Source organism: Scardinius erythrophthalmus, assembly GCF_964197995.2.
Source record: "Scardinius erythrophthalmus genome assembly, chromosome: 20".
In the NCBI taxonomy this organism is placed as follows: Eukaryota; Metazoa; Chordata; class Actinopteri; order Cypriniformes; family Leuciscidae; genus Scardinius; species Scardinius erythrophthalmus.
In genome coordinates this window covers 37,232,920-37,257,706 of record NC_138240.1, presented here as the reverse complement: position 1 = coordinate 37,257,706, position 24,787 = coordinate 37,232,920, and the positions used below count along the sequence as shown (strand labels likewise).

The 24,787-nt window shown below is 41.3% G+C and overlaps 2 protein-coding genes across 3 annotated transcripts in view; both read right to left on the bottom strand.

Moving 5' to 3' along the window:
* The window catches only part of mib2 (MIB E3 ubiquitin protein ligase 2), a 100,302-nt gene extending 85,587 nt beyond the window's left edge, over window positions 1-14,715 (bottom strand). Inside the window, exons 1-2 of one of the 2 annotated variants that reach the window (XM_081348144.1) lie at window positions 14,425-14,715; window positions 6,961-7,004 (exon numbers count right to left, since the gene is read on the bottom strand). Coding sequence is in view for 1 of the 2 variants with exons in the window: in XM_081348143.1 (XP_081204269.1) it covers window positions 14,425-14,437 (13 nt within the window). In the remaining variant the exon portion in view is untranslated. The remainder of the gene's footprint in view (window positions 1-6,960; window positions 7,005-14,424) is intronic. The other variant, XM_081348143.1, reaches the window with a different exon arrangement.
* Window positions 14,716-17,002: 2,287 nt separating this feature from the next.
* Window positions 17,003-23,644, bottom strand: ubiad1 (UbiA prenyltransferase domain containing 1). Its single transcript, XM_081348776.1, has 3 exons — window positions 23,404-23,644; window positions 21,945-22,489; window positions 17,003-17,647 (listed from the first exon to the last, which is right to left on the bottom strand). The coding sequence occupies exons 2-3, from the start codon at window positions 22,447-22,449 to the stop codon at window positions 17,160-17,162; spliced, it is 993 nt and encodes a 330-aa protein (XP_081204902.1). The 5' UTR covers window positions 22,450-22,489; window positions 23,404-23,644; the 3' UTR covers window positions 17,003-17,159.
* Between the last annotated feature and the right edge of the window lie 1,143 nt (window positions 23,645-24,787).

The following is a 24,787-nucleotide window of genomic DNA, read 5'->3' as shown; positions in this document are numbered from 1 at the left end:
CCGTCTCCTCAAGCTATGAGAAACATTTATTAGATCAGATTATCTTACTGTATAAATATGTTAATAGAGGAGAGCCCAAGCACTTTTAGACTTTCTCAGTTTGTAAACCTACTCTTCAGAGTATTTATTTTTTCCCACATTAATTTCACACATCTAGTACAATTATGTGGTTTTGTTTCATTAAAACACTTTTTTCTTGATTAACCCTGAAAGAATGGAAGTGAACTGTGACAACATGCCCCATACTGTACCATGACCATATGACAGATTAAAATCTTATCTGATCTAATCAAACAAACATACAAGACAAAATAAAATATGTTGTCAATAAAATACAAATATTAACTTTTTCATATACAATAATGGCATTTTTTAATAATTAAAAATAAACTAATTTTTGAGTTTGACAACAAACACACTGCAAAACACAACAAAAATAGATTGATCATTTCTGAACATTGACTCTTTATTCATCTTTTTCTCATGGTTTCTCAACAGAATTCATAATAGAATAGAATAGAATAGAATAGAATAGAATAGAATAGAATAGAATAGAATAGAATAGAATAGAATAGAATAGAATAGTTCTAATAGGAGCTCATTGTAACGCAGTGTGACAACATGCCCCGCCTGTGCAACTGTTAAATAACAGATATAATATTAAAATAATATCAGATTTGTCTAATTTTAAATGAACACTAAAAAACCCAAATGAAAAATTAACATAAGTAAGAAATGTACTTTTGCTATAGTTGAATAAATGTTGAGTGATATCTTCCAGATATTTCTGAATTCTAGCGCAGTGTTTTGTCTAAATCGTGTTGAAATGGCAACTGGTAAATACACTAAGTTTCGTCATGCTGGCGTGTGTGTGGAACGTTTTAAGCCGTGTGTGTGACAACTAGCCCCGCGTCAGTGTGTGTCGATCACCCCTACAGTATCCGGCCAGTTTGAGAACAGAAGTGTTCGTTCATTTCCAAGAAACCAATTTGCAAAATCTACAATTAAACATTTTTTAATGTTTGAATCAAATCTGCGTGACTGACTGGAGATAATGTGAAGGCAGTGATTAGCAGAAGTGTTCCTGCAGCAGGAGACGGTGAACACCGGGTCATCATGTGTTTACCTCAGCCTCGCTCTGCTCTTCCTCTGGAGACTCTGTACATCATCATCAGCTTCACTACAGCAGATCTGCCTCATCTACTGAAGATCCTTCATGTTCTACTGATCCTCAAGCTCTACAGAACACTGCTTAAAGGGTTAGTTCACCCAAAAATGAAAACTCTGTCAGTAATTACTCTCCCTCATGTTGTTCCAACCGCGTAAGACCTTCGTTCATCTTCGGAACACAAATTAAGATATTTTTGATTAAATCTGAGAGCTGATCACTCCTCCATAGGCTTCTAAGGGACTGAAACAAAAGCGACGAGAATACTTTTTGCGCGCTAAAAAACAAACAAAAATAACGACTTTATTCCACTATTCATTTCCTTCTCTCTGAGCCTCGAGTGAGTTAACGTAGTGTTTTTGCGTAGCGCGTCACACACATGACCAGCGTCGGCCAATAGTGAGCCTACATGGTGACGTGTAACACAGACGCGCTACGCAAAAACACTACGTGAACCAACTAGAGGCCCAGAGAGAAGGAAATGAATAGTGGAATAAAGTCGTTATTTTTGTTTGTTTTTTAAAAGTATTCTCGTCGCTTGATAAAATTAAGATTGAGCCACTGGAGTCACTTGGACTATATTAACGATCTCTTTAATAACTTTTCTGGGCCAGCAAGTTTCAATCACTTAGAAGCCTGTGGAGGAGTGATCCAGCTCTCAGATTTAATAAAAAATATCTTAATTTGTGTTCCGAAGATGAACGAAAGTCTTACAGGGTTGGAACAGCATGAGGGTGAGTAATTACTGACAGAACTTTCAGTTTTGGGTGAACTAACCCTTTAATCAGAGAAAACACTGCGGCACAATTCAGAAATATCTGGAAGATATCACTGAACATTTATTTAACTATAGCAAAAGTACATGTTTTATGTTAATTTTTCATTTCTGTTTTTTTGTGTTAATTTAAAATGAGACAAATCTGATATTATTTTAATCTTATATTTGTTATTTAACAGTCGAGATAGCAGTTGCACAGGCGGGGCATGTTGTCACACTGCGTTACAATGAGCTCCTATTAGAACTATTCTATTCTATTCTATTCTATTCTATTCTATTCTATTCTATTATGAGAAACCATGAGAAAAAGGTGTATAGAGTCAATGTTCAGAAATGATTAATCTATTATTATGTTTTGAGTTGGGCTGTATAGCTGTGTTCTGCAGAATCCCTGGCAACATTCAGAAGACAGCTGAAACACATCTCTTCCGTGAGCACTTAACCTCATTAAAATAATTATAATAATAATAATAAATAAATTTCCTTTAAATCCTCGCTTATCGGGCTTACAATGCCTGAAGTTCGTATGTTGAGCACTTCTTGCGTTGTTTCTTGCCTCTTCACGATGACTCTTAATTTAGTCCTAATTTGTAAGTCGCTTTGGACAAAAGCATCTGCTAAATGACTAAATGTAAATGTAAAGCCTCCGTTTATATTTATTACATGAGAAAAGAACAACCAGAATATTCCTCAAATAATTCTCCCTTTGAGTTGAAATGAGAGTTTGAGGTTTTTCTGAATAAGGGAGTAAATGATGATGATTTGATGATGCGTTCGATCACATGCGCCGCCACGATTAATGATGACGTGAACGGCGAATGCAAGACAATTAGCTTTAAACATAACACGCGTAACCTGCATTTCCGTATGAAAATAAAGTCAAAATATGGGATATTGTGAATAAATATGTTAAAAGCGGAGCGTATTCCTCCAGTGCTGACTAAGAGTCACACGCCGGTGTCTGAAACACTCTTTATTTTTGAAGCATTTGTAGTCACTCTAGTTCCCATTCCCGACCCAGTGGCATCTCCTACATCTACAGTAATCTCTCCTGGACATCCTCAGATCATCTGCTGATCGGGATCATGACTTCTGCGTATCATCGCCTCCGCTTACTTATGAATATTACTGCAATAAATCCAAACATGAGTCTCGACTATATCGTTTGCAGTTGTGGCTGCTAGATAAATGCGCTGTTCCACGACACAAGTTCATTTCTGTTGTTGCTTTAATGGGAAAACATAATGTGGAATTATTGGAGTTAATATAGTGAATTTCACTGGTTTTGTTGCACCAGCTTTCATAATGCAAAGAGTCTGATAATGTATATGATGAAATAAAATAAAGCGTGTGGATTGATGTTCTTTTGTGAAAAGTGAAAGTGCACTGATTCTGAAACGGTGATTAATAATAGTGATTGAGATTTGTGAGCGAGATTAGTCATGATTATCAGTTTACCCGCCGGAGCACAGACATAAACACACTGATATCTGAGTAAATGCTCTGGGAAACAGACCAAAGCTTGCTCTCTGTCTGAAGAAGACATCAGACTATTGCAGAACATACTGTAAAGGAAATGTACTGAACTAAACATTTTAAATGTATATTTAACTAAATAATTTGGAAGCTAAAAATCTAAGCCGTCGGCCTATATCTGACAAAAATTGAGCCGCTAAAAGGTTTTAAAGGTCAGTAGTGTTTAAGCTTTCGAATCACTAAGATCACTAAGATATGTGATCGGGACACGACAGGTGTCAGGTTAATCATGAGGTTTGGGACGACGTGGGGTTACAGGACCAGTTTCATTTTGGGTGAACTATTTCTTTGAAGATCTTGTGTGAAGTGTGTGTGTGTGTGTGTGTGTGTGTGTGTGTGTGTGTGTGTGTGTGTGTGTGTGTGTGTTGATAAAGCAGGAATGCGGAGTGGCAGCTTGTTGCGGTCACACACCCTACGCCATGGAGCCGGTTTAGGAGGACAGCCAGGTGTGTGTCAGGTTAGTTTGCGCCAACCCTGGGTTGTAGGCAGGGTTCGAATTATGATTTCATCTTTGTGGGGGTCTCTTTAAAAAAAAAAAAAAAGTAGCCTATGAGCAGGCGTGGTGTAGCTAATGTAGGCCTAAATAAATAAAAATGTTTAATAAAAAACAATTCAATTTAAATAGTACATTTAGTTTCATTTGTCATTTAATGAGATCTAATATATGTTGTTTATATAAATACATAGATCCCATCTAGCGTGTATTTAAGTGGTGCAGTGGCAGAACTTTTGCCAAGCGTGTCAGAGGTTCTGGGTCCTAATCCGCACTCGTATAGTTTTTTTTTTTTTTTTTCTCATCGAAACCGATTATGTTTATCAGTGGTTGTATATCAGGCAGGGACACGTTTGTGTGCATTTTGTTTTGTAATTTCACCGGAACGAATAGAGAGTCTCCACAGCGGTGCGCGAGGCGAGCCTCAAGAGAACACAGTATCCGCGCCTCTGATCACAACGGCAACGAGCACTTTGATCACTTTATTTAAAAAAATACATTTCAGCGCTAGATCGCCTATTTAACAAACGAACTAAATTTGATTGATTGATTTGAATGCATAATCAGAATGCTCTGCTAGTTAACTGAAGATGTTTTATTTATTTGTATTGGTATATTAGTGCCGCGAGATGTTTCAGAAGTGGTGGGGACAATATCGACCTTAGCAAAAAGTGTTGGGGACAGGGCCGGCCCGAGGCATAAGCGAACTAAGCGGCTGCTTGGGGCCCCCTCGCCACCAGGGGGCCCCCCAAGCGAGTTTTTTTTTTTTTTTTTTTTTTTTTTTTTTTACTTAATTAACTTAAACAAAAGACATAAATGAATGAATGGATTAATAATTCAAGACAAGAAAATTCTGATTTCAGTACTGCCTACAACTGGTGCTGTGACTGCCAGTGTTTGAGTCATGCGCATAACCTCGCGTGCACAGACAATTCGTGCGCAAAGTCACGGTAATGATAAGCCATGTCACAAAAATTTGATTTGATCAATGATTTATCCTTTAAGTTTAATGATATTCAGAACAGAACAAGGATAAAAAATAACTATAAACAAGCCAAAACGAATTAATTTAAAGCGAAAGTGAAAGCGGCGTTGGGCTCACGTATCTCTCTCATTAGAATCAAAATGTTTCAACATTCGCGATGGATTTGGATGGCAAACTATTCTTTATTATAGGCTTATTTGTACTTCACCCACGTTCCAATATCGAAGAAAAAAATAATTGTGCTTGAAATCCAATCGAGGGGAAAAATTATTCTCTTCACATGCGCAAAAATGTGCTTGGAAACATCACAGTGGGGGGTGCTTAGGCTCCGCAGCGCTGAATGGTACGAATTAGGCTACTACTGACTATTTAAACAGAGCAGTGTAATTTGTATATGTTAGGTTGACTATTTTTTTATTATATTTTATTACGCTATAACGAACAGGCTGCGATATCATTGCAATGGTATGTTGTGTGTCTGTGTGTGTGTGTGTGTGTGTGTGTGTGTGTGTGTGTGTGTGTGTGTGTCTGTGTGTGTGTGTGTGTGTGTGTGAGGGGCGGACGCGATCGAACAGTGGAAACATAAAAACATACTCCGTCATGTTCATACAAGACATCATTCAAACTGCAAAGTGTTGCAAAAATGTTGGAGGATATTTTGCAAATTATTATTTTTTATATGTTTTGTGACAATTTGTTTTCAGAAGTTTCAAAGAGTTAGTAAAAGAGTAAAGAAGAAGTTAAAACATTTTTATTTAAGTATATCTATTTTTTATTAAGTATTTATTTTGTATTAATACATAACCTCATTGTATTAATTTATAATGTAACATTATAGAGTGACATTGTGTCAATAATCGTCAAGCACAGCACAGGTGACTCCGCGTGTTTGGAGGGGGCCCCCAAATCAAATACTGCTTAGGGCCCCCAAAAGGCTCGGGCCGGCACTGGTTGGGGACATCATGTCCCACCCGCAAATTAAGCCTATGTTAAAATAACTCTTCCCTGATGAGTTATGCTACTGCTAGATCGGACGTTGACGTCACTTCTGTGAGTTGAGAAAAGTCAGGAAAAGTCCTGGCAGAAAGCGAAGCATAAGGATGTAGTGTGATGACGATCTGAGATCCCGCGAGATCCATGTGTTTGGCATCCTGTCCTATCTTTTGAGTCACGCTACAGTAGTCTGAAGGAAAAAGTGCTTTATTTGATGATTTTTAGAGACCCCCACAGGTGTGCGATTTTACTGCTTCTATGGGAGCTCATCCTCTCTCTATGGGAGCTCAGCTCCCACTGGCTCCCACGTAATTCGAACCATGAGTTTTAGGCACCATGAAAGTGGTTTGGCTTTTAGCGTGTTCATCAATCATGTTTGGGCGGAGTCTCTGTTCAAGCGCACTGCACTCGCAACCAAATCAATCAAAACTCACAGCCAATCAGAAGAGCGTGTGGGCGGAGTCTCTCTGCAAGCGCACTGCACTCATAACCAAATCAAAACTCACAGCCAATCAGAAGAGCGTGTGGGTGGAGCCTCTGATCAAGCACTCGTAAACCAAATCAAAACTCACAGCCAATCAGAAGAGCGTGTGGGCGGAGCCTCTGATCAAGCACTCGTAACCAAATCAAAACTCACAGCCAATCAGGAGAGCTTGTGGGCGGAGCCTCTCTGCAAGCGCACTGCACTCGTAAACCAAATCAATCAAAACTCACAGCCAATCAGAAGAGCGTGTGGGCGGAGTCTCTCTGCAAGCGCACTGCACTCGTAACCAAATCAAAACTCACAGCCAATCAGGAGAGCTTGTGGGCGGCGCCTCTCTGCAAGCGCACTGCAATCGTAACCAAATCAAAACTCACAGCCAATCAGGAGAGCTTGTGGGCGGAGCCTCTCTGCAAGCGCACTGCACTCGTAAACCAAATCAATCAAAACTCACAGCCAATCAGAAGAGCATGTGGGCGGAGTCTCTCTGCAAGCGCACTGCAATCGTAACCAAATCAAAACTCACAGCCAATCAGAAGAGCTTGTGGGCGGAGTCTCTCTGCGAGTGCACTAGAAAACCAAAAGCATAAGTACATAATCAAAATGTATAAATATTTCACCATACAAAATTATTAAAAACGAGACTGAAACGATCTTAATTATATTCATTGTTCACTTCTCATATTACTATCATTAATATGTCAGCTTGGGCGAGCACATGATAAAACCACTGTTCATTCAACAGCTGATCTAAAGAATGATGAATGAACACACGGGTGAACCACACCTCTACTACTGTGGTGGAATACTCAAGCTTTGAGAGGGAGTAAAATCTTTCCGTGGCAGGGGCAGCTGCCACTGGCGCCTGTCACTCGACCTGCCGCGCCTGTCACTCGACCTGCCACCGCTATACGCGCCTGTCACTCGACCTGCCACCGCTATACGCGCCTGTCACTCGACCTGCCACCGCTATACGCGCCTGTCACTCGACCTGCCACCGCTATACGCGCCTGTCACTCGACCTGCCACCGCTATACGCGGCTGTCCCGCGACCTGCCGCGCCTGTCACTCGACCTGCCAACGCTATACGCGCCTGTCCCGCGACCTGCCGCGCCTGTCCCGCGACCTGCCACCGCTATACGCGCCTGTCCCGCGACCTGCCACCGCTATACGCGCCTGTCACTCGACCTGCCACCGCTATACGCGCCTGTCACTCGACCTGCCACCGCTATACGCGCCTGTCACTCGACCTGCCACCGCTATACGCGGCTGTCCCGCGACCTGCCGCGCCTGTCACTCGACCTGCCAACGCTATACGCGCCTGTCCCGCGACCTGCCGCGCCTGTCCCGCGACCTGCCACCGCTATACGCGCCTGTCCCGCGACCTGCCACCGCTATACGCGCCTGTCCCGCGACCTGCCAAGGCTGTCCCGCGACCTGCCACCGCTATACGCGCCTGTCACTCGACCTGCCACCGCTATACGCGCCTGTCCCGCGACCTGCCGCGGCTGTCCCGCGACCTGCCACCGCTATACGCGCCTGTCACTCGACCTGCCACCGCTATACGCGGCTGTCCCGCGACCTGCCACCGCTATACGCGGCTGTCCCGCGACCCGTCACGGCTATACGCGCCTGTCACTCGACCTGCTACCGCTATACGCGCCTGTCCCGCGACCTGCCACCGCTATACGCGCCTGTCCCGCGACCTGCCGCGGCTGTCCCGCGACCTGCCACCGCTATACGCGCCTGTCACTCGACCTGCCACCGCTATACGCGCCTGTCCCGCGACCTGCCACCTCTATACGCGCCTGTCACTCGACCTGCCACCGCTATACGCGGCTGTCCCGCGACCTGCCGCGGCTGTCCCGCGACCTGCCACCGCTATACGCGCCTGTCACTCGACCTGCCACCGCTATACGCGCCTGTCACTCGACCTGCTACCGCTATACGCGGCTGTCCCGCGACCCGTCACGGCTATACGCGCCTGTCACTCGACCTGCTACCGCTATACGCGGCTGTCCCGCGACCCGTCACGGCTATACGCGCCTGTCACTCGACCCGTCACGGCTATATGTGCCTGTCACTCGACCTGCTACCGCTATACGCGGCTGTCCCGCGACCCGTCACGGCTATATGTGCCTGTCACTCGACCTGCTACCGCTATACGCGGCTGTCCCGCGACCCGTCACGGCTATACGCGGCTGTCCCGTGACCCGTCATGGCTATGCGCTTACCACTCGATGATGATCCGTCACAGCTTTATGCATCTGCCTTGCATCCCATGATGAGCGTTAAATGCGCCTCTCACTCGAAGTCGAACCACTGTTTGTGCCTGTCACGTGACCCGAAGTTAGGCTACTGTTAAAAAAACAAAGATGACCTGGAAAACGCATCCCGATTTTGAATGTTTTTTTTATTAAAATCTAACACTGTTTAGGTTAGATTTGAAAAGCAGACAAGACATGCCAACATTGCTGGGAGTGTCAGACCAACTGCAACCAGCAATTAAACACTTTTTGGAGGATTTTGGGCATATGGCTGAAAAATCAAACAGTAGCCTAACTTATGGTTAAATGGTAGCCTATATCATTTTCGACCAATAGGTGGCGCATTACAACTTTTGACCAGAGGGTGGCACTGTCTTGAAATATTTTGAATATCCTTTGAATTACAAAATAGGCTACAATGAAATAGCTTGGCCGTGACTAACGTCTCAGTAGGCCAACATTAGCTAGTGCAAGTTTACCTTAAGATAGCATGCAGTGAGGTTGGCTTGATATAGCAATGATTATTATTACTATATTAATTATTATTATTATCATCATTATCAATATTATTATTGGTATTATTATTATTATTATTAATTTATTATTTATTAAGAAGTCTTATTTCGACATAAGTCGTTATTTCGACATAATATATTATTTCGACATAATATCTCGTTATTTCGACATAATAAGGGGACATTCTAATCTGCATTAAGCCACATTAAGTGTTCTTAATGTTTTTCTATGGGAGGAAAATGCTTAACGTGTAATTAAACTTTGCGTTCATATTCTGGGCTCATCTGATTTTTTGTACATAGCATATCCTACTTTGTTATGATTTTAGTATCATAATGATTAATAAATGCACGCACAATTATCCATGAACTTGATTTGAACAAATGCCTTTCATGTGTGCACAGTTCAGAATTAAATGAATGTGCAGCAATTTGTACAAATACAGATAGGCCACTATACTGTTGTAGCCATTAAATACGTGCATTTAGTTTCATATTTGTTAAAATATTATAGTATTATTTTTTCCCATTTACGTTGATTTATGAAAAGTGAACAGCACAAGTAAGAGGATGCACAATATATATCGAGAGACATGGAGCGGATCAGACATGATTTTGACCACTTTATTAAGTTTTGTTTTGTAGAAAATCTTTCTTTAAAGTGAATTTCGTTTTGTATAAATTGTATCTTAATTTTAATAAATTTTTCATCAACCAATTATATTTTAGGCAAATATAACGGACAATATAATCATGGAGGCGCCCGTGCAGTCACTTGCATTACACTTGAACTGGAGCGCATCTCATCCTAACTTAACGAAACTCAGTGTATGCCTCACATAGACATGAGAAATACATCAAATACACCAAGCTTGAAATGTCTTTAAACGAAATAATTCAAAACGAAAAGAAAAAGGCTACTCTGTGATTATGTAATCCATTATGTGCATTTCTCTCTGTTGGCGCGTTCACTACGAATATGGCGATCGTCAACTTCATCTTTGCAGCCAACACTGCCAGAAAACACTAGTTTATTAATAAAAATCAATACACGCGTCACCGGATTTACAAATGCCCATCTTGCTTGTTGCACGCACACATATTATGTCGGAATAACGAGATATTATGTTGAAATAACATTATTATTAATAAAACATCTTTTCTATTTGATTGAATGCTGAATATTGGGCTTGTTCAATTTAAAACAATTAAAACTTTAATTGTGGTCATTAAAATAATTGAATATTATAGCTAAATATTTAGTGGGCAAGTTTTGCTCATTTATATGGAAGCTTGTTTCCGCCACTGAATAATAAATAATAATAATTGCGACTTTTTATCTCACAATTCTGACTTTTTTCTCACAATTGCGACATATGAAGTCAGAAATGTGAGAAATAAAGTCGCAATTCTGAGAAATAAAGTCGCAATTGCGAGATATAAAGTCAGAATTGCATGATATAAAGTCGCAATTGCGAGATATAAAGTCAGAATTGCATGATATAAAGTCGCAATTGCGTGTTATAGAATTGTGAGATATAAACTATTCTGAGGTAAAAAAAAAAAGTCCGTCTTTTTTCCCCTTATTGGACTTTATATCTCACAATTGTGAGTTTATATCTCACAATTCTAAGAAAAGATGTCAGAATTGCGAGATATAAACTCACAATTGCGTGTTATAAAGTCGGAATTGCGTGATATAGTCGCATTTTGCGAGAAAAAAAGTCAGAATTCTGACTTTATTTCACGCAATTGCGACTTTATTTCACGCAATTCTGACTTTATATCTCGCAATGCTGACTTTATAACACGCAATTGCGACTTTATTTCACGCAATTCTTACTTTATATCTCGCAATTCTGAGAAATAAAGTCGCAATTATCTTTTAAAATGTTTTATTCTGTGGCGGAAACAAGCTTATGTATGTAGCCTATATATATATATATATATATATATATATATATATATAAATATATATATATATATATATATATAGCCTATAATTAGGCAGCTCCCCCAATGATCTAGCACCCCCTCAGCACATGTTAAAAATTCTCTGGAGCCGCCCCTGGCCGTGACAGGCGAGTATAGCCGTGACGGGTCGCGGGACAGCCCCATATAGACGTGACGGGTCGCGGGACAGGCGAGTATAACCGTGACAGAAAGCGGGACAGGCGCATATAGCCGCGTATAGCAGTGGCAGGTCGAGTGACAGGCGCGTATAGCGGTGGCAGGTCGCGGGACAGGCGCGTATAGCGGTGGCAGGTCGAGTGACAGGCACATATAGCGGTGGCAGGTCGAGTGACAGGCACATATAGCGGTGGCAGGTCGAGTGACAGGCGCATATAGCGGTGGCAGGTCGAGTGACAGGCGCATATAGCGGTGGCAGGTCGAGTGACAGGCGCATATAGCGGTGGCAGGTCGAGTGACAGGCGCGTATAGCGGTGGCAGGTCGAGTGACAGGCGCATATAGCGGTGGCAGGTCGAGTGACAGGCGCATATAGCGGTGGCAGGTCGAGTGACAGGCGCGTATAGCAGTGGCAGGTCGAGTGACAGGCGCATATAGCGGTGGCAGGTCGAGTGACAGGCGCATATAGCGGTGGCAGGTCGAGTGACAGGCGCGTATAGCGGTGGCAGGTCGAGTGACAGGCGCATATAGCGGTGGCAGGTCGAGTGACAGGCGCATATAGCGGTGGCAGGTCGAGTGACAGGCGCGTATAGCGGTGGCAGGTCGAGTGACAGGCGCATATAGCGGTGGCAGGTCGAGTGACAGGCGCATATAGCGGTGGCAGGTCGAGTGACAGGCGCATATAGCGGTGGCAGGTCGAGTGACAGGCGCATATAGCGGTGGCAGGTCGAGTGACAGGCGCGTATAGCGGTGGCAGGTCGAGTGACAGGCGCATATAGCGGTGGCAGGTCGAGTGACAGGCGCATATAGCGGTGGCAGGTCGAGTGACAGGCGCGTATAGCGGTGGCAGGTCGAGTGACAGGCGCATATAGCGGTGGCAGGTCGAGTGACAGGCGCATATAGCGGTGGCAGGTCGAGTGACAGGCGCATATAGCGGTGGCAGGTCGAGTGACAGGCGCATATAGCGGTGGCAGGTCGAGTGACAGGCGCGTATAGCAGTGGCAGGTCGAGTGACAGGCGCAGGTCGAGTGACAGGCGCAGGTCGAGTGACAGGCGCATATAGCGGTGGCAGGTCGAGTGACAGGCGCATATAGCGGTGGCAGGTCGAGTGACAGGCGCATATAGCGGTGGCAGGTCGAGTGACAGGCGCAGGTCGAGTGACAGGCGCATATAGCGGTGGCAGGTCGAGTGACAGGCGCATATAGCGGTGGCAGGTCGAGTGACAGGCGCATATAGCGGTGGCAGGTCGAGTGACAGGCGCATATAGCGGTGGCAGGTCGAGTGACAGGCGCGTATAGCGGTGGCAGGTCGAGTGACAGGCGCAGGTCGAGTGACAGGCGCATATAGCGGTGGCAGGTCGAGTGACAGGCGCATATAGCGGTGGCAGGTCGAGTGACAGGCGCATATAGCGGTGGCAGGTCGAGTGACAGGCGCATATAGCGGTGGCAGGTCGAGTGACAGGCGCATATAGCGGTTGCAGGTCGAGTGACAGGCGCATATAGCGGTGGCAGGTCGAGTGACAGGCGCGTATAGCGGTGGCAGGTCGCGGGACAGGCGCGTATAGCGGTGGCAGGTCGCGGGACAGGCGCGTATAGCGGTGGCAGGTCGCGGGACAGGCGCGTATAGCGGTGGCAGGTCGCGGGACAGGCGCATATAGCGGTGGCAGGTCGCGGGACAGGCGCATATAGCGGTGGCAGGTCGAGTGACAGGCGCATATAGCGGTGGCAGGTCGAGTGACAGGCGCCAGTGGCAGCTGCCCCTGCCACGGAAAGATTTTACCCTTACTGCAAGCTTTTGAGATATACATTCATACATACGGATGCAGAACAGAAATGAAAGGTCTATAACTACAACGAAACAAAACACTAAGCAAAGGACTGAATCTGCATTTCCATTGGCTCATATTATATGTCTCTGCTTCGTCAACTTCTTTGTTAGCTGACCAATAAAAACACTCCTCCTGACCTTCTGAACAACACTGCTGTGCTTTTAATCGACGCGTTTGAGAAATCAAAATAAAACATGTTTTCGACATGCACTCTTAAAAATAAAGGTTCAAAGGTCACAGCGATGCCATAGAGATGATCAGATCTTAAAAGAACCAATTTTATCTTAGTGTGAAGAACATTGTAATAATCTAAAGAAGCTTTTGTGCAATGGAAAGATTGCATTGATGTTAAAGGATCTTAAAACCATCAAACCCAATGATGAACTTATGTAATACCATGGTAATAACATGGTATTCTTCGGCCACTTTCAGGTATCTCTTTCAGTACTTTATGTATCTATATATTTCTTTATGTACCATGTACCACAGTATTATCATAAGACTTCTTATAAAAAGCGATTCCCAAACAAAACACAGCCAAAAATAACAATGACTCGCCATTCCACTGAAGGAAACACAATAAGCATCGCAGTTTCAGGACACAGGCCAGTGCCATATCGTGCAAAAGACATAAAGCACCATGGTATTGTTCGAGATAACGTGATTGCAATGATATATTCTCGATAAACACGTGGAATGTGTAAAAATATCATGTTTTACCATCACTACATACACACTATACAACATGCTGAGGTGCTTCAGCCCATGTCTGGGTCAAATATGGACAAACCCTGAACAGTTTAACATATAAACCAACGGATGGGTTTAAACATCCATATCTGACCCAGACATGGGATGAAGCAACCCAGCATTTTATAGTTATACTTTTCCATAAGGGAAACATCAATGTGCGACGCTCAAATAAACAAAGCACAATATTTATATATTACAGTAAACACCAAACATGACTATAAATGTGTAAATAAACGTATAAATATGTGTTTATTAGCAAGAACGCGTGATTGCTCTTGTAAAAGCTAGTCATTTACTGATATAGCATTGATTGTTTGTTGACTGATTATGGGGGATATGATCAATATGTTTCAGAATTCTCTTTACAAGCAAAACATGCACATTAATGAATATTCAAACAAAAGAAGTAAACCGTTTTTTAATCTGCACGGCCGCGACACCGTTATATGAATCAGCCGTCGCACAAAACACATCATATCGTGTCGTTGTTGCATCTTACCTGTCGACAACATTAATGCTCCACCGGCCCACCGATTAATGCGCTAATACAGGCTTACGAGCGGTTATAACTGCGATGCGATGGACGCGCGCGTCAGTAACGCCACTGGACATCCATCAGGCCGAAGCTTCCGCGTCACCTCGCGTTGTGTGTCCGCAAATAATTCAACACGAAAACAAAACCAAAAACCATCTATAAATCATCGAAATGAAAACACATCGCGCTAGTCAAACTAGCAGTGCGGGTTAATTCGCTGGACACGCCCACGCCGCTGCTTCCCGTGCCGTATGCAAATTTACAACCGTACTATGGCGAGAGATAGGCTCATGAATATTAATGAGGTGACGCTACAGGAAGGTTACCAGGCAACGCTTGATTAATATTCATGCGCTAATCCTTCGCCGTAGTCGGATTCGTAATTGTTTGGCTATGGTGCGTCATTAAATTAATGTTCATGTTTTAAATTATTGTATTTATGATGCAGCAGCATAGAACTATAACCTTAGTATACTTTATTAGTAAATCAATATACTTGATGATAATGAAATTCTGATTTGAAACAGGACAGTGCGCATGCGCGAATAGACTGCGCTCCCCACTATATGGTCCTCGTGAGCCATCTTGTTGTCGATCCATATGCTACACCGATGATCATATATCATATCTCAGTGTGCACTGCATTATGACTCTTATTACAGACATGTTCAGAAATCAGCAAACAGACGTTATCAGAACTTTAGCTAACATTCTGGCAAGGGTTTCTCAACAAACGCTCAAAGTTAGGCTATTTGGTTTAATAACGTTGTTTAATAATGTACTTAAATTTAAATATTGTTCAGGGAACGTTTAATTTTCTGAAATGTTTTAGTTGGACGTTAGAACGTTCTTTTAATGTTGTTACTCAGAGAACATTCCAGAGTAACGTTCCCATAATGTTTGCAAAATTATTAAAAAAAATATATTTTTCCCTAACATTTACATTAAAAAACTGGATATTTTGAACGATCAGTTTCATCTGCATTGTGAGTTATTTTGTAACTCAATATTTGTTTAAACTTGATACTGGGAGATGTGTATATGAAAGCACGGGCATGTCTTTGTTTAGATGGACAACATAAGATATATATATGAAAGGAAGCTTTCTAGAAATAGTATTACATACAATATCCAAGTAAAGAAACACATTTATAAAGAGATCACATACATATGCTTATACCCTCTCAGAATTACTAAACTTCACCTTGTATTGTCTACAAATACTTGGTCACATGCTGCTATCTGGAAACCAAGAGAATGGATTGCATTTCAAAATTACTGCATCAATACCAATATGTGTCATAATCAGAAAACGTCTCATGTATTTGTTCTGCAGCATATAAAACGTTCATTTTGACGTGAACATTTAAAAACCATGAAAAGCTGAGCTAGTTTCCTTGAGTCCTGGAGGAAACTGCAGCAAACTGAAGCAAAACACTTGGTTCAGTATCTCCTTTATTTGAAAAAAAAAAAGATTTGACATTGAAATATGTCTAACGCTGACTATAACCTTTCTTGTGGATTCAGGAGTTTGGTTGATTTGGCAAAAAACCTCGAAGTCATTGGCACTAAAACTAAAGAACTATTTAAAGTCCCCCTGTAGTCAATGATTGCATCCCTAAAACTCATCTTTGATCACCGGAATTACATATTTAAACGCTTTTCCTTCATGGCTTAAAATACCTTGACTGTAACTCGACACCCTTGCCTCATTTAGCATACGGTTCTATGAATATGCAAATGAGCCCCGCCTCCACTCACTCACTCAGCTCAGAGATCCACTGGTTGACGATCACACGTTGATCTGATTGGTTACAAGGTAGTTTGTGACGTCAGAAACACCAGCGATTTCAAAGTGTGTTTTTGAGACTGTCTTTGGTTCACTGCAGTTTTAAGGAGGAAATACTCAGCAATGGAGTCGACTTATGAATTTACACATGGTTATTAAAAACACCAGATAGACATATTAACAACATTAAATGCTGGATTTTCACCACAGCGGGACTTTAAAGATAAGGTTCCCTCGTTAAAATACCAATTGACACCATTGAAGAGCGGGTACTTGAGACTCGACTGGTTTTATAAAATGAAAATCAAAAACATTATTAAAAAAATTATTTATAGTCATGTTTACAAAAACATGAAAAAATTATAAAGGTACTTAATATATCTGAAACATTTAATGTACTAGTAAACCATTATATCGTTGCCCTGCACTAATCACATTCAACATAATTTGTGTGTACTGTGTATAATTATTTCGTATTTATAAATTCACACACATACATGTATATATCTAAGAAATATTTGCATGTATATACTGAATATATATATATATATTTTATATCTAAACACATTCTTCGTAAATATATACATGCATGTGTGTGAATTTATAAATACTAAATTATACACAGTACACACACAAATTATGTAAACAAACTTTTATTTTGAATGTGATTGATCGTTGCACAGCACTAATATATATATATATATATATATATATATATATCTCCACTTCTTAATTTACAGACTGGTCTCTTTTCACAATACTGATGTCCTGGACAGTCTATGCACTGAGAGCACTTGCCAACTCTGAAAACATAAATAACCAACAATAAATTAACGTCTTTGAACTCTAGATTAGCATCGCTACGAATACAAAAGTACCTAGAGTTGTTTAAAACAAACAGGACAAGAGTTCACAATAACGGCAAGCTCCCCTGCGGCGCCAGGATGATCCCGAACACGTAGAAGAGTCCCATGAGCAGGTTGAGCTTGGCGGTTTTCTGCGGGATCTTAGCGTAACAGCGGCGGCGGAACTGCCGCTCCAGCGGGAAGGCCATGGGCAGCGTTAGCAGCGGGAGAGCCATGCTAATGCTGTAGCGCGTGGCTAGGATGCAGAACAGCAGGTAGGGCACGAACAGAAGCAGGTTGTAGATGATGTAGGAGAGCGTTGGTCCCACTAGGATGGCTAGCGTGACGATTCCCGCCTGCTTGTCCGAGTCCATGTCTCGGGTGTTGTTGCTGTGCAGGATGGCTTCGGTGTTGAGCGCTAGCGGCACGGCGTACACTAGCGGTAGCACTGACAGGTACCCCACCTGCACCGCGTGAGCGAACATCACCGCCAGAGGCCCGAAGGTGATGAGGATCACCACGTCCCCCAGAGCCACGTACTTCAGGCCGATGCCTAGAGGACACACACAACACATGAGGACACTAGCATTGTGAACACACGCCTGGAAAATGAGTGTGTTTTCAAGTCTCATTTTTCCCCAAATATTAAATGTATGACCAGTTCTGGGGATAAAACTGAATACAAATTACATATGAATGTAATCTATCTCGATTACACATTTAAAGGTGCAGTGTGTAAGTTTAGCAGCATCTAGTGGTGAGGTGGTGAACTGCACCCAACAGAAGTTACGGCGGCCGACAGGAAGTGATGTCGTCGTCTGAGACAGCAGAGAGTCGCCAGTTAAGCGGAGGTTTCTTTACAAAGATAAATTAAGAAATGAGGTAAAACGATGTTATTGCGAATATTATTGTCACATGTTCAGTGTCAGTGTTTTATTCGCTGACTTTAGCTGAAGCTTCTTATCATGAAGAATCGTGAGGAAACGCGTTTGTCCGCTCAGGGCCACCGTAGAAACATGTCGATGTAAGCGGATCCGCGGTGTGTGTAGAGAGAAACGCCTCATTCTAAGCTAATAAACTCACAACGCTTCATTATGTAAGGTCTTTATACACCACTGAAAACACAGTTATGAATATGATATTGCATTTCTGTCAACAGATCCTCCTAAATATTACACACTGCACCTTTAAAAAGCATACTATGTAATTTTCTGCCACTAGAGGTCGTTTATTCAAAACAAAGGCACTGCGACTGGCGATTATCCTCCACGTCCCGACCGCTGATGTAATCAGTGAAAGAGGAACTGTAGTCGGATTACGAGTAATTTAAAGTGTAATTTAATATAATACGTTTTTAATGTATAGAATCTGATTACTTAATCCAGATTACATCATCAGTTCCTCCCAGCTCTGTGTATGCATCATCTTTTATCTCAGATTCTGTCATCTAACCAAATTAAACTGGAATAATAAGGTGCCTTTTACACTACAGCGCTTTCAACTAAAGACTGAAAACGTTTTATGTGACAACGATGTTTCGGGGCCTGAAATACTGAATTCATAGTGCAAGTGTTCAGCAACGATACCGTTATCATCTCTGAGTAAACATCTGTGTTACGTGTTCAGTCTACAGGTTCTTCTTTACACAGTGACATCGCCACCTACTGGCCACTTTTTATTCATTTTGAACGTCTGTATGTGAAAAACGCAAAGGAAATACTTTAGTATTTGTACATTGATGTCGTGTAAACTGTTCAACACGTGTTCCACTATTTATTAATCTTTGTTAGTGTAAGTTCATAAAAATCCAACTGTTCAATCTTAGTTCATGTTAACTGAGGTAGTTAACTAATCTTAACTAATGAACCTTATTGTAAAGTGTTACCAAATGATGTACGATGTATGTACACAAACTCATAGGTGGCATGAACGCATTTACACGGCAATTACATAATACTGAGATTAATGTCTGAAAAACAAAATGAGTATTGCAATATTAGAATATTTGAAAATGAACATTTTAAATATGAAGCTAAAACTGCCAGTAGGTGGCGCCTAGTCACAGTCTTAAGCCTGAAGTATGCTTCATTTATTACGCATACGCTAGAGTATATACATTCTACATTTTGAAGTTGCATCTCTTAACATTAGTTAATGCACTGAACTATAATGAATGATCAAGATATAATTAATATTTAAAAAGTACAGTACTTATCTTTTTTGTATTTGCACTATTTTGTGTGTTATGTGTGTTTGATTAGTCAGTTATCGGCCAGTGCGTCCAGCCTTGTGTTTCTGTGCTGGGATGAATCCAGCTGTCGATCGGCTTATGCTTAAGCTCTTTATCACTCTCCTCTGATAACAGGTCGACATGTTCACATCATATCCTCAGGTTAAAGGGAGAGTTCACACAAAAATGAAAATTAGCCCATGATTTACTCACCCTGAAGTCATCATAGGAGTATATGACACTCTTCTTTCAGACGAACACAATTGGAGTTATAATAAAAAAATGTCCTGGCTCTTCCAAGCTTTGACCTTTATTAACCAGAATGTATGACTCTTTATTTTCAACATTTATTTTTACAAGCTCAGAAGGCCTTTATTAACCGCTTTAATTATTAATATTAATTAATAATTAACTATTAATTAATTGCACTTTTATGATGCATAGATGTACTTCTATGGACATATCATAAATGGCCATTCACTGCCATTATAAAGCTTGGAAGAGCCAGGACTGAAAGAAGAAAGTCATACACACTTAGGATGAGTTCAGGGAGAGTAAATCATGGGCTAATTCTCATTTTTGGGTGAACTATCCCTTTAAGAGCGTGCATGCAAACATGTTCACTGTGACTGTAAGACCCAGTCATAACCCAGCATATTCACCTCCAGTAATTTTTGGTCTATAGAGTTCATTTTGCCCTTTATGACCATTTTTTAAGACCCAGTCATAACCCATCATATTCAACTTCAGTAATTGTTGGTCTATATAGCTAATTTTGCCTTTCATTGCCATTTTTAAGACCCAGTCATAACCCATCATATTCACCTCCAGTAATTTTTGGTCTATATAGCTAATTTTGCCCCTCATGACCATTTTTTAAGACCCAGTCATAACCCAGCATATTCACCTCCAGTAATTTTTGGTCTATATAGCTAATTTTGCCCTTCATGGCCATTTTTAAGACCCAGTCATAACCCAGCATAATCAACTCCAATAATTTTTGGTCTATATAGCTAATTTTGCCCCTCATGACCATTATTTAAGACCCAGTCATAACCCAGACATATTCAACTCCACTAATTTTTGGTCTATATAGTTAATTTTGCCCCTCATGACCATTTTTAAGGCCCAGTCATAACCCATCATATTCACCTCCAGTAATTTTTGGTCTATATAGCTAATTTTGCCCCTCATGACCATTTTTTAAGACCCAGTCATAACCCAGCATATTCACCTCCAGTAATTTTTGGTCTATATAGCTAATTTTGCCTTTCATTGCCATTTTTAAGACCCAGTCATAACCCATCATATTCACCTCCAGTAATTTTTGGTCTATATAGTTAATTTTGCCCTTCATGGCCATTTTTAAGACCCAATCATAACCTAGCATATTCACCTACAGTCATTTTTGGTCTATATAGCTAATTTTGCACTTCATTGCCATTTTTAAGACTCAGTCGTAACCCATCATATTCACCTCCAGTAATTTTTGGTCTATATAGCTCAGTTTGCACTTCATGGCCATTTTTAAGACCCAGTCATAACCCATCATATTCACCTCCAGTAATTTTTGGTCTATATAGCTAATTTTTCCCCTCATGACCATTTTTTAAGACCCAGTCATAACCCATCATATTCACCTCCAGTAATTTTTGGTCTATATAGCTAATTTTGCCTTTCATTGCCATTTTTAAGACCCAGTCATAACCCATCATATTCACCTCCAGTAATTTTTGGTCTATATAGTTAATTTTGCCCTTCATGGCCATTTTTAAGACCCAGTCATAACCCAGCATATTCACCTCCAGTAATTTTTGGTCTATATAGCTAATTTTGCCGTTCATTGCCATTTTTAAGACCCAGTCATAACCCATCATATTCACCTCTAGTAATTTTTGGTCTATATAGCTAATTTTGCCCTTCATGGCCATTTTTAAGACCCAGTCATAACCCAGCATATTCACCTCCAGTAATTTTTGGTCTATATAGCTAATTTTGCCTTTCATGGCCATTTTTAAGACCCAGTCATAACCCAGACATATTCACCTCCAGTAATTTTTGGTCTATATAGCTAATTTTTCCCCTCATGACCATTTTTTAAGACCCAGTCATAACCCAGCATACTCACCTCCAGTCATTTTTGGTCTATATAGCTAATTTTGCCTTTCATGGCCATTTTTAAGACCCAGTCATAACCCAGACATATTCACCTCCAGTAATTTTTGGTCTATATAGCTAATTTTTCCCCTCATGACCATTTTTTAAGACCCAGTCATAACCCATCATATTCACCTCCAGTAATTTTTGGTCTATATAGCTAATTTTGCCTTTCATTGCCATTTTTAAGACCCAGTCATAACCCAGCATATTCACCTCCAGTAATTTTTGGTCTATATAGCTAATTTTTCCCCTCATTACCATTTTTTAAGACCCAGTCATAACCCAGCATATTCAACTCCAGTAATTTTTGGTCTATATAGCTAATTTTGCCCCTCATGACCATTTTTTAAGACCCAGTCATAACCCAGACATATTCACCTCCAGTAATTTTTGGTCTATATAGCTAATTTTGCCGTTCATTGCCATTTTTAAGACCCAGTCATAACCCAGACATATTCACCTCCAGTGTATAGGAAAGAGCTGGACAGTCCCCCGAAGTAGATGAGCGCCAGATGCTCGAGTCTGAGCGAGGACAGGCAGAAGAGCAGTGTTGCACACAGACACCCGGCGGAGTAAAGCACCGCCCCGAACATCACCACGTCCTGCGGCTTCAGGATCTGGTCCACCAGAGTCCGGTCGTCGCTCTTCTTGTGATCGATGCCCTTGGAGAAGTCGTAGTAGGTGTTGACCAGATTCCCGGCGCCGTGGACCAGCAGCACGGCCACGGCACACACCAGCAGAACCAGCAGGTCCACGGACCCCTCCAGCTTGTAGGCCAGCGCGCTGCCAAGGGCCACCGGTGTTAGCGAGGCGCTGAAGCTCCAGGGACGCAGTGCTAACACGTACGCCGCGCACTTGCCCTGCACACCCCTCACGCCATGGGCCCGACCCGCTCCAGAACACCCTGACCCGTTCAGGCCGTTCGACCCCGAGAGAACACAGCTCTCAGCGCTCGCCTGCTTCATGGCGGATCAGTCTAGCAGCGCTTCAGAGAGAGGAGACGAGCTGTCGAGACACACACACACACACACATTCTAATCATTACAACATCACACCAGCAGACATTCATTAACTTACATTATTACAGCTCTTGACATGAATTTACACATGGTTTGTCTTAAAGCATATTAAAAACACCGCAGACACATGAACAACATTATTACACGGCTCTGGAATGCTTGATTCTGATTGGTCAATCGTGCATCCAGCGGTTTATTATTCCCAGATAACAACTGAGCACAGAAACACAGGCTCATCCGGGTCACTGAAGTCAGCAGCTGTTGAGTTTTTCCTCGTGTAAGTGTTGTGTGTGATGTAACACAAAATATAGTTATAAATGTACCTTTTTTAATTAATATGATTTATGATATTAATTACTGTGGAAATGCCATGTGAAAAACATATGCCCTTCAAAAACACAAGGACACTCACAAAAACCTGCCATGTTTTTATGATCATAAACTAAATAATCCAGTAAATCTTCATACTTTTTTCAGTATTGGTTATACCGTGTGTTTCTGGACAGTAATACCATATTTTGGGTAGAAAATATATGTAAATATTTTCCATATTTACACATGATTTCATGTACAGTAGTTGTGAAAGGACTCCCTCGCAAAGGGAGAATCATATTTATGAGTCCGTTGAATCAAACCCCTGTAGTAAAGTATGATCATGTAAGAGAGCATTAAGTTAATTACAGAGCCTTAATCAGCTCACCTGTTGATCTGCTCATTAACATCAGATCACGTGTCCACACAAGCACACTCACCCGTGTGTCAAACACAATACGCGTTTCTTCCTCAAGTGTTTCATCACTTATTATGAAGATTATGATAGTGGTCCGGCTGCTAAAGGCTAATGCTAGTTAGAGAGATTATCAGAGATTATCAAAGTGTCCGTCAGGATCGTAACATTACCTGCTCCACACACACACACACTCTTCAGCAGAGCCGCTCACGCATCGTGCCGTGGGTTCAGGGGTCAATCCCCGCAGGGTCCGAGCAAGAGCGTGACAGTCCAGTGATGATTTAATACACATTAGCAACATTAACCGACTCACACATTGCCATTTCCGTCCAACACCTCAGAGTGCAGCGCGTGTGATACAGTCCGGGCGGAAACACGGCAGAGCACTAATCGTTCCGCCCGACTAATCGTTCCGCCCGAGACAGAGGTTTTCGGTTTTCAAAGCGGGTTCAAAGTCAAACTGTGTAAAATGTAAAAAATAAATATTTAATAAAGATATAAAAATTAATTAATTAAAATTAAATAACAATCGGATATAAATAAATGATAATATGTAGATTAATATTGATTAGATAAGGAATGTGTAAAATGTAAAACTAAATACATTAAAATTAATTTAATAAAATTAAATAACAATCGGATATAAATAAATGATAATATGTAGATGAATGTAGATTATATAAGGAATCAAAAGTAAAAGTGAATAAAAATAAATATTAAAACTGTGTAAACTACACTAAATGTATTTGCATATGAAGACTTCAGATACAAAAGCGTCTAAGTCCGTCTAACGTTTTTCTTTAATATTAACACTTTTATCTACTTAGGTTTCTACCTAAGTACCGACATTTCTGAATGGGCTGAGGCTGAGATTTAGTGAGTTTTAGATGAAAGTATTTGATGAGCGTATCCTGTTGCGGAGAGCATTCCCTCAATATTATTATCTCATTTTGACATAGGTGTTTTTTAGAGGCTTTTGCATTGGAGGTCTTCATATATAAACAATAGGCTACAGTTCACAGTACAGTACACAATAATTGGACATGTAATTTCGTCCATTTGCGTGTTGCCCTTTCTCCCATTCATAAGTAATAGGAATGAATGTCTTTCTATATATAAACGCTGCATCCGAAATCGAATTATTGCCTATAATAATAATCGAGAGCTCCATTACCCCCCTGTGAATGGCAGTGAAGCGACGCAACTGATGCTGGTAGATATGTTAGATTTGTTAATGCCTGTTTGTTATTTGAAATGAAAAAAAAAAGCTTCCAGAGATCGCTGTAACGTGCAGATAAAGACGTTTTGGAGACGAAAAAAACTAAATGAAAACGAAAATAAAAATAAAAAAACCTGATGCTGGTAGATCACATGATCATGACAACATGGCAGATGTAGTACGTCCAGATTGCATTCATACTATATAGAACATATTTTTTTAATGGTCGCATTTAAAGTTCAAATTCAAATTTAGTGCGTACTCAGACAGGCGATCTCAGCTGAAGCCGTTAGTCGTAGAGCAGGACAAGTCCACTGTAAAAAATGAATCTTGTA